Below are 11,230 nucleotides of genomic sequence, written 5' to 3'. Positions count from 1 at the left end.
AAGCTCATTTCATTTTTATCTTAATAATAGGTTTATTGTGTTAAGCTGATTTGTAAATCTGTTTAAACCAATTAAGAAAAAATAAACAAATAATAAGAAGCATTTTAGATTTTATTTCATATTTTCCATGCAGAAAAGGACGAAAATCCACCTTGCACATTTTTACGGCCACTTGTATTTGACGTCGACTCCTCTATCCAAATCTTATCTCCTTTCTTTAATGGAAGAACCACCAAATTTCCACATGACATTCGTACTCCATTGGATCCTCTAGCATCACACGCAGTGTAGCCTTGGTATTTATTATTTACCTTCAGATATGGATAAACAGCATATCCTCCATTAGATAGGATATGCCATGAGATTGCGTAGTTACCATTGGAAGGTATCGTTGCTTTACCGTCGATGGGATTATACATGCTTCGAACATTTAATTTAATTGAAGTAAACTTATATATCTGTCCGGCTTCGAAGCTAGTATCTCTGGCAGTCAAGGCAGAAAATGCTGGTTTTGACTTTCCTGTATAGACAACATGTACTTGAGTTATTGTTCATGCAATTTATTATACAATCGCATACAGGAAACAATTAACTTTATATGTAAATAATATAAGACAATGGTGTTTATTAAAAATTAAACCATTCCATGTCCTTTTGTTTTCAAAATAATTAATATTACCAATAATTAACAAGTTCCGGGTCAGATCCGATACCGATACCAATTATAGTATATGTCACATGTAGTTCTTTATTCGTCCCTCCACTATCTGGAGTACCACTACTATATTGCAGTGTGAAAACCAGGACGGGTTCCAACATAATGATTTCGAAAGCAGAGAAAACTGTGCATCTTATACATGTAATAAGCATGACATTATCAAATGACAATACGAATACTTAATATCCAGGCTAAAAAGAAGGCGATGTCGCGGTATATTCTAGTATTAATATATAAAAAGGTAGTTTAATATTATACTTGCTTAGAAAAAGGAACATTTTATATGTATTTTCGTGATATTTCAAAGATATAACAACGTGTCATATATACGGGAGGTTACTTCAAAACATTTTTGGTACGAATGAGCAATTTTTGCCTTAAAAAAAGTACCCTTTTTAATATAACATTCACAAAAATTCAGTACCTTCAGTTATATAAATATTTAAGAAAGAATGACCTATACTTATATACAAATCAGGAGACAAATTCAGGGGTTCATTTGGAAACTTATTTGAAAGTTGAACTTTCATTTGAATTGATTTAATTTAATATAGTAGTTGACCATTAATAATGTAAGATTCCGACTAGCATATTTATATATGATTTATATATCATGTATACCCCAATATAATATACAGTTATCAAACGTAAATGCATTTTAATATAGGATGTTTTAAAAAGGTGGGTCATTTTTATATAAAATCTTGCCAAATTATGACCCATATTTTTGGCACATCCCCGTACACCCAATAATAGGAAGTGACAGTGTCACACCCCTCACCCCCCCCCCCCCCCCCCCCCCCTCGTGGTCGTATATGTACGGTAAAGAATAACCTGATGAAACATGATGGTACAATTAATAAAAAAAAATATGACCTATAATTGCATTGAAAAATACAACGAAATTGTGTAAAGGACAGAAGTATAAAAGTATACATTCTGATTTTGAACGGTTTATAAAGATAATGAATAAACCAATAATACAAGAGTGGTGGATCATACAAAAAAAAAAGCAAACAGAAAATATTTGAAAACTAATACAAAAGTTGAAAACCAAAATAGGACAAAATAGGACAAAAAGTAAATACAAAAGCAGACAGGGAATCAGAGTTATGCACGAGGGATGAACTTTCCTTTGAACTTAACCTTGTAAATAGTTTAAAGTTGCTGTATCAAGACAAAGCAATGAGCCTCATTTATTACTTAAAATTCAGATCGATGGATAATAATGTTGAAGAATGCAAAATATTAATGATGAAACATAAACGTAAAATCAAATTAAAGCACCCTAACGTGAAAATGTATATCGTGTTTGAATACACTAATGTGCAATGGTTTGAAAAATATACACGAAAGCTTGAACAGTGTGTATTTAAAATCCTTTAATTCTTGTTCTCAGTTCACGTCAATGACACTTACCGAAATGGTAACACATTTGCATAAATCAAAAGCTTACCAGAACTACTTGTATCCGCGCCATTTTCAGAGTTATGTTTGACCCAATCAGCAGCACTTCCATGAAAACAGACACCTGCAAATTAATCAATATACAATGACTTTATGTATGTAGTCTTATTCGTGCCTGTATCCTAGTCAAAATAATTTACCAATTAAAAATTAGCCTTTACTTTTCTTGTAAACGTTGATTTGTTTACCAAATTGGATTCCTAACAATTATCTTCGGAATTTGTAAACATTTTCCTGACAAGGACCCTCTGCTAATTTAATTCAAATGTTCAGTATTTCCAAAGTGTGTGTAACATATCTAAATTTAAACAGAACATTTTTTGTGCTAAATTGCTAACGAAATATTTTTTTTTTTGGCTGTATCAATAACTTGTCATTATGTTTCCGTAAAATGTTCCTGTAAAAGAAGCTAAACGGTGTTGATAATACAGTGTTTAAAAAATGGAATTATTGAAAATTCATAAATTAAAATAAATTATTCTTATCTAAATTCAATTATAGTAATCTCTCCGTCTCTCATTTTGTTTTGGTTAAGACAAAAATTGTTGATTCTTAAATTTTTAAAGATTTTTTTTTTCAAAAGGGAATTGATATTCATCCTTTTGTTTCTTTTGAAAACTGATAATTTTCTTAAAATTAGAAAAAAAAAACAACATTAATTGCATGAAAAAAAAAAATTTTTGTTATTAAATGCAATGGGCTGAGTTTGTTATCAAAGTGTTATAAAGATAAAAACTGTTTCTCCTGATGAAAAAAAATTTCCTAAATAAAAGGTCGTTAGAATCTTACCCCATTTTCGTCATTAGCACATTCGAAAAGACGTATATGATATTATTAAAAGAAAAATTGAGGTTAGCGTCCGGATCCGTTATTGCCAGATTTTCAATTACATCAGAACGCTAATATATTTCCTTTAAAAAAAATATAAAAGTCTACTTACTTTTCTCTGCGACGTGAACTTTCTCAACAAATATTCCTGGTGGGAAATTAGCAACTGAAATAGCAAAGAATAATACATTCATTCTCATTTTTGTTGTTGCTGATATTATATACCGTGTTAGCCAAACCCAAAAGCCTTCTTTTATATTTGCCGAATGATTTGGGTGACTAAAATGGTAACTTTATAACATTCCATTTTCCAAGAACTGGTCAACAGATGGTTTCTATTGTTATTGACACATGAGTACATATTCCGTATTCCAATATTTTAAGCATTTCTATCCTGTTTCGATCCGAGTATTAGTAAAAAACCATGTTTTGAGAATCGATAATTATGGTAGGACGTGTATTCCATACACATAATTCATTTGTTGATAATAAAATGTAGGTCATGCATGAAGTTGTGCTCATCAGAGTTCATTTACATTGATTTAATAACATTATTTGTTCCGATTTAAATACTACATGACCACATCAATATTGCATAAATGTTTTACCTACACGGTTAACTAAGATAATACTATTTTATAATGTATTACTATATTTGATAATTATAATAGCATTATAATCACGTGATAAATTGTTGTACAAACTTATATCTATTATTAACTTGTGGATAGCAGAAACGGTCAACTAAATAACTTCGTATTTTTATCACTTTATTGGTACTTGGTGGAAAGTTGAGGCAAAAAATTACATATGTACGAGGGTTGGATATTTGTGTGTGGTGGTATTTTTGTATTGACTTAATTGTTTTTAAGACACTTTGCTGTATTTTTTAGTTTCTTCGAACAAATTTCTATTGTTATCATTATATTCACACCTTTATCTATTTTGTTTGTTATTCTGTGCATTTTTCTTTTTTATCTTTTTTTTTGTTACACTTTTAATTAATTATAAGTTATAAGGCAAAGATCTCTCCCATCATACAACAACTAAATCTTTATTTCGAATTTTGTTAATTCATTCTTGCTTCAGGAGCAATTGAAGAATTTCAATATTGAACTAAAGACGTGGATTTTAGGAACTATGTATAGCTATAGGCCACCGTACGGCCATTATCAATGAGATATCCATTTAGAATGTTTAGTAGGCTACAAAGCGCCCATACAATGCAAATTATTATAAGATTCAAACGAGAAAACAACGATCTGAGTTTTGCAGAAAAAATTAACCATGTTAACGGAAACAAAGATCACATACATAAACGAAAGACAATTAATGAATAAATTATGTTAGCAGCTGCATATTTGTATTCTTCTGAAAGAAAGGCATTCGCAGTATACATGTGTTAAATGTTTACTAGCAGGCTGACACATAGAAGTATATATCCAACATCTTCTTTTTATCCAAACAAATGGGAGAGAAGGTGACAAGAAGCACGGTAAATACATAACAAATTATCCGCTCAAAAGGTACAATTTGTTTTGAATGCCCACATATTCCATTGTAAGAGACCAGGTTGTTTTTTCGCTACAAGTTCACTAGGGTTGCATAGAATTACAAACAAACAAAAATCCTTGTAAAACAATGTCCAACCGGTTTTCATAGGAATGTGGACCTGAAAACGGATACTTATTTTGGGTGTATTTTTTGTATTTCGTCCATCAACACAATTTTTTGTGTTTAGCCTTCCTAATGCAAATATTACAAACTTTTTTCAAAGTTTTATTCGCTACGCTTAAGTGTGATTTGCCTTCAAGCAGAGAGATTCAGAGAACGTGAACCTGATGATGAATGAGTTTATTAGAAAACAAAAAATATGTTTGTTCTTTTTGACATTAATTACTTTATTTTAAAAGTTTAATGCAAACCCCAATTGACAAATCCCACGTTAAAATAGGCTGGTTTACTTTTATAAATTTTGACTTGGATGGAAAATGGTTGTCTCATTGGCACTCATACCACATCTTCTTATATCTATTTGTCTGTAATTCGTGAGGTGAACCTGATGATGTTCTCTATCAAGGAGTAGACAAAAGACGCTTCGTTGAGCAGTATGTTGCAATTTATTATTATTTCAATATGACAGAAACAAAACAAAATATTAGTAATACAGTTAAGTAAAACTGTTTCAGTTTTCATTATTTTAATTTGTATATCACACATACATTAATTTAGCGTCTCGACGATTTTGATCAGTTTTGATACTTACGTATGTGCCAAAGCTTCATTAAAAGGTCTGCTATTATCAAACAATATTATGCTGCTTTCACCATTACAGTCCGCAACAAAAGTCTTAAATTTGTCTGGCAGACTTTCAAGATACGTAAAGCGCGATAACCCTTGAGTTGCAGAAAATCAAACCTAGTAAAGACTATAATTATTTTATCTATTAATTTTCGCAATCTTCTATATATGAGATCGATCACTTTCGACTCTTGATCTAAATATGCTTTTGATGAAATAATATACAGATATGCATGAGGTTCCTCTCCGAGTTGTTGGGTTGCTGAGTTGATATTTTTCACAACGTTTACCTTGACTTCTTCCCTCGCCAATTCACCGATTCTAAATCCAGGAGTTTCTACGATTTAAATTGTTTTCCCACACCTAATTGTTCTATGAAGAATATTTGTCGATGTGTTGCTTTTTATTAATCATTGCGATGGAAATTTAGCTTCTCCTAATATCATGTCTCCTGTCGAGCTTTTACCACTTTGTTTAGTTCCAAACAGAACTAGACGGAGCTCGTCATTATCTACAAGTGAAATCGAATATTTAAAGTCTTCATATTATTCTCATTAACTGAAAGATTAAAAAAAATAATAATCAAATAGATGACCTGTGTTATAACTCACCACCAAATTGTTTTCATAAAGTATATCTTCACTTAATGAAATTGGGCTCTCCAAAAAAGTGAAATGTTTCTCTTGTTGATAATTTATGTTAAACTTTTTAATCCCGCCTTGTACTTGAAAAGCAAAATATTGTCCTATGAAATATTGTCCCCATAGACAATATTTCAGGACTATGCTTCATGAGATATTGTCCTCATCTATGAAAAAGTGTCCAGAGAAGGACAAATTTCTATTGTGAAATTGTGTCTGCATATAGACAATATTTCACAGATGAATACTATGTCTGATTTATTCTTCCAAGCTACTTTATATATGCTAGATATAATGAATTGTAATGGCTTGATATTTTGTACTAGTACTTGGACGAGAAATCATGAATCACATCAATGTTGACAAAAAATCCATCGTTATTACAAAAACTGAAAAAGACAAGTTCAGATATGAATTTTTGTATCTTCCGGTAAGTTTCTTATTTCAGTGAAAGAATTAAAATCATTTAATAAAAGTGTTATGAACTGGCTGTTTCTATATTGGCCCTGTAATAGATTCTCGATCAGCTGTATTGGCCCTCGACTCTTCGAGTCTCGGGTCCATTACAGCTAACATCGAATCTATAACAGGCTATAGGGGGAGGGTTAGGATCCCACTAACATGTTTAACCCCGCCTCATTCTGTATGTATGTGCCTGTCCCAAGTCAGGAGCCTGTAATTCAGTGGTTGTCGTTTGTTGATGTGCTACATATTTGTTTTTCGTTCATTTTTTGTACATAAATTAGGCCGTTAGTTTTCTCGTTTGAATTGTTTTCCATTGTCATTTCGGGGCCTTTTATAGCTGACTGTACGGTATGGGCTTTGCTCATTGTTGAAGGCCGTACGGTGACTTATAGTTGTTAATTTCTGTGTCATTTGGTCTCTTGTGGAGAGTTGTCTCATTGGCAATCATACCCCATCTTCTTTTTTATATCCAATACAGAAACAGCCAGTTAATAACACTATAATATTTCATAACGAAATATTGTCATGAATAGAATTTCACAGTGACATATTGTCATGGACAGAATTTCATTGTTAAATATTGTCCGGAAGGAGATGACAAAATTTCATGGACAAAGACACTATTATTATTTACTGTCTATTTCATAATGAAATATTGTCTTGGACAGTATTTCATTATGAAATAGTGTCCGCGGTCAATATTTTACAAATGTTTTTTATGAAATTTTGTCCGACGGACAATATTTCATTGGGGACAATATTTTATGTTAAACATGTATGTATACCTTATATTTTAAACATACATGACAAGCTTTTTAATGAAACACTTTATTCGTTATAATGCGTGATAGTGCATAGTCAATTTAGATTTTCAAATTGGAATGTCTTTTTATATTGAATCAATGTTTTTAAATTTGGTTGCACCTTAGAAAACTTATTTCAAACGGAATAGCACATCCTCATTTTAACGGAAATGTTGTTTACCGAGCACGGAAATTTAGAAACGATCCGGGTAAACTTATCGACCCTTTAAATAAACTTTTTCTAAAAGGTTACCAATTCAACACTGTAATTAGATCTTTTAATATTGTTTTTATTGGTATAAATATTGATTTTGTTATCAGTAAATTAAAAGCAAACTAAATAATATTGTTATATACATATATGCACATTCATGGCTCTACAATTTGTCGATACCTGTATCTTGGCATTGCACAATGTCATGTTTTTCTCTGACTGTTTATGACGTCTTTACACTAAATCCTTTGGATGTTGGATGTGTACTGATTGATAATTTAGTCTTTGATGCATGTTTTTTTTATTAGTTGTTATTGGCTTTGAAATAGATGTCAGTAACTGCGAGCACTCTCGGATCTGTACTGAGTGTCTTTTTGTTGTTGGGATGTATAAGTACCCGCCACGTCTACTCTGTATTTTTGTTAGATGTATTTCTATTTGTATCCATCTGATGAGTTAAGCCTTTTTAACAGATTTTTATAGTTTGTTCTTATGTTGTACTGTTACAAATGTACACGACTGTCCCAGGTTAGGGGGAGGGCTCGGCGCCTGGCTACATGTGTAACCCCGCCGCATTCTGTATGTGCCTGTCCCAAAATGGGAGCCTGTAATTCAGTGGTTGTCGTTTGTTGCTGTGTTACACATTTGTTTTTCGTTCATTATTTTATAATTTTTTTATGATTTGCATATCTACAAATACTTGAATTAGGTTGATCCTTTTGAAGTTTTTCCTTAGTTTACACTTCGATAAACCATGTTGCCGAAACTACTTTCACTGTGATCTATTCATGCGCTATACACATGCATGTGATCCAGGGTTACTAAGCAAATTGACATTGAAAAACAAATTACATAATTTATTTATGCATAGAAAAAAACTGTATGCATTCAAGCTTGGTATATGTATGAAATTTCATTTTAGATTCTATTGCATTAATCGCACATTTATGGATTTCAGAAAGTCACTATGGCGGCTAACTCTTTAGTTACGACACATGTCTATTGTGCATTTGATAGTAAATAGAATCCAATGAATGAAAAAAATGTAATCAATAATTGCGAATGTTTTGCTAAGAATTAATAGGATTAAACAAATTTTTCTAGAGGTTTTTGATGTGTAAACTGGGTCGCTTACTCACAAACTTTACATAAAAGTCCTTAGGACTATTATTCAGTTTGTGAGTTAATCGCCCCAGTTTACACATCAATAACCTCTAGAAAAAATGTGTTTAATCCTATAGTACATAAATTAGGCCGTTTTCTTGTCTGAATTGTTTTACATTTGTCATTTCGGGGACTTTTATAGCTGACTATGCGGTATAAGCTTTGCTCATTGTGTTGAAGGCCGTATGGTGACCTATAGTTGTTAATTTCTATGTCTTTTGGTCTCTTGTGAAGATTTGTCTCATTGCAATCATACCACATCTTCTTTTTTATACCAGTATATTTCTGAGGTATGAAAGTATATGCAAATTTTGCCTGTCTACTATTGTATAAATATGGTAGCAACAAAAAAAGTTTCTTTAACATTTGAACACGTGTCATGGCAGTCTTATATAATAAGATAATCTTAAAACAGCTTGTCTTTAGATTTATCACCACGGGCCGGAGAAGTATCAAAAGAGCGTAAAATGGAGTATATGACAGCTAAGCATTTGGAGTCTCCAGGTATATATCGCATGAATATAATTCCTGAATAATTCAGTCGTTATATTCCGCTGATCTACGATTACTTTATCTCATGTAGGAAATATCGACTACGGGGAGGGACTGAAATATTCGGGTTAGGAGTATTTCAGATTTCCCAAAACTAAAATGATTCAGAGCTTTAATTGATGTTGGTTTTTGTTATTTTGTTGTAAGCTTAAACGATTTGATACTTCATTTACACTCAATATCAAGCGTTCTCAAAATCATTCGAACGCAAAAAAAAAAAAAAAAAAAAAAAAAAAAAGTTGTACGTGTTACATGGATATTTACTTTTAATAAAAAGATATAATACCAATATTGGTAAGAAGTATTAACCTTTAGAAAGTTAAGCAATTTGTTCATGCATAATTCGTTTTTACTTTAAATTTGTTTCGCTCTGTGAATTGTACCAAATAACTTGCATGCACTTCGCCCAAATGTTACCAAATGTTAATTCATTTACAAAGATTAACCGCCTTAAATGCTGATATAAGTTGTTTCCAATTTACTTTTAAAAATCACAACATCACACGTGTCAAAGTAGAATATAAGTATTTTTTTCTATTTAAATATTTATCAAACTGTACCTTCTATACTATCTGCAACAGAATAACTAACTGCATCTGAAATGTATAGGTGTATTTGGTTTAATGACGAAACATGAGTTGTAAATGTACATTTTTAAATATATAACAACATTACTATACATGTTGATAAAATAATGGATATGACAGTGAAATTCAAATATCTCTGTTTAATATAAGACGTTTATGACTTTTCAGTCGTTCTGTATAATGCCTGAAAATTATTCTATCTAAGATTTCATGTATGTTTCATAAACGAAGACACATTGGTCGCCGATTTATCGATGTACATTTATAATAGAATGAATAAAACATTCCTTTATCAAATCGATTGTATATTACATACAAGATTGTACACGAAGTGCTTGTTATAACTAAAAAAATATATTTTAAAAACTTCAATTTTTGTTGTTTTTACCATTAAAGACATTGTTTTTTTCTATTTATAGGGCCATAAGGATAGTAATTATGACAATGTGTTTCTTATTTCCGTGCATCTAATGAAAATAATATTTTAAATTTGCAGTTTTAACTTGTTCTCAAACGTTTACAAACTCATTCTTTTTCTATCGAATTAAAAAGTTGCAGAATTCATTTTTGATTTTTTTTACCATGATTATAGTTTTACAATGGCATCATAATTTCAACATATTACCTCGTTCGATATACTTGTACTCAGGATTCGTAGCTACAAAACAAGATTTAAAAAAACGTAAATGTATGCACTTTATTAATATATAATTAAATTACATGTATGTTTCATTAGAATCCGTAACTTTGATTGGTTGACAATAATCGCGAGTCATTTCAATTTCGTATTTTATTTCTGTTTAGAATACAACAGCTACATGTATAACTGCACGTTCTATCCTTGACAATGTTCAAATAATGCATTGAAAAATCAACAAGATATTTTTATGTACTATTGCTTTAAATGTGAATATTCATTTCGAAATATAAAGGACACGTATTCACAAATTAAGATTTTAAAGAAAGTAAACAGAGAATTAGAATATAAAATACAACACACTTATATTGTCTTTGAAGTATATTCTCTAAGCATCTTATTTCACAAGCATCTTAGGTCAAGTTCTATTCAAATGGATTCGGTCACAGATGTTGCATATTAAACTTTTACAAATTAAAAGAGAGAAAAATGGAAAAAAAAGAGTTTTTTTTTAATTTCTTTGAAAATGAATCATGACGGAATTTTCTTAGATAAACACCCATTAAAATCTTTTTTTAGCTTACCCTTATGTGTCAAATTCGTTCGTTGCGTTTGAAATGCAGGCTTCTTTTCTGATAATAAAATTGAAAATTTACAGTTATTGTCTTTTTAAAAGGTTTTGTAATATCTCATTACCAAAAAGAAGTAATTTAACATTAAACGTTGCTGTCCGAACATTTTAACTTTAAAAGTTATGAATGAGTTTCTTGCACAGCATGGGAAACCCCTAAGGCTGATTGGGATATTATAATTCCTGACTTCTTTGCTTCTGAAAATAAATTCAGACTGAAGC

At 30.9% G+C, this 11,230-nt stretch overlaps 2 protein-coding genes and 1 long non-coding RNA gene across 3 annotated transcripts in view; all 3 read right to left on the bottom strand.

Moving 5' to 3' along the window:
- LOC127711258 (uncharacterized) overlaps positions 1 to 11,230 on the bottom strand; it is a 270,314-nt gene that overhangs the window by 255,913 nt on the left and 3,171 nt on the right. The window lies entirely within an intron of this gene.
- Positions 94 to 3,288, bottom strand: LOC127711260 (uncharacterized). Its single transcript, XM_052217258.1, has 3 exons — positions 3,126 to 3,288; positions 2,175 to 2,249; positions 94 to 520 (listed from the first exon to the last, which is right to left on the bottom strand). The coding sequence occupies exons 1-3, from the start codon at positions 3,211 to 3,213 to the stop codon at positions 117 to 119; spliced, it is 567 nt and encodes a 188-aa protein (XP_052073218.1). The 5' UTR covers positions 3,214 to 3,288; the 3' UTR covers positions 94 to 116.
- Positions 5,171 to 11,016, bottom strand: LOC127711270 (uncharacterized). The gene is made up of 4 exons (XR_007986626.1): positions 10,962 to 11,016; positions 10,366 to 10,398; positions 9,714 to 9,749; positions 5,171 to 5,825 (listed from the first exon to the last, which is right to left on the bottom strand). It is a non-coding gene; the product is annotated as an uncharacterized LOC127711270 (long non-coding RNA).

Source organism: Mytilus californianus, unplaced genomic scaffold (assembly GCF_021869535.1).
Source record: "Mytilus californianus isolate M0D057914Y unplaced genomic scaffold, xbMytCali1.0.p SCAF_8, whole genome shotgun sequence".
Lineage (NCBI taxonomy): Eukaryota > Metazoa > Mollusca > Bivalvia > Mytilida > Mytilidae > Mytilus > Mytilus californianus.
The sequence above is the reverse complement of the archived record's forward strand: the minus strand, read 5'-3'. Positions and strand labels throughout refer to the sequence as shown.

Bases quoted from the DNA above. Each gene is read 5' to 3' on its own strand.
- LOC127711260 (XM_052217258.1), bottom strand. From the start codon at position 3,213: ATGAGAATGAATGTATTATTCTTTGCTATTTCAGTTGCTAATTTCCCA. The intron at 2,250-3,125 runs GTAAGTAGACTT...ATTAATTTGCAG, and splicing joins AGTTCACGTCGCAGAGAAAA to GTGTCTGTTTTCATGGAAGT. The intron at 521-2,174 runs GTAAGCTTTTGA...TTGTCTATACAG, and splicing joins CGCGGATACAAGTAGTTCTG to GAAAGTCAAAACCAGCATTT.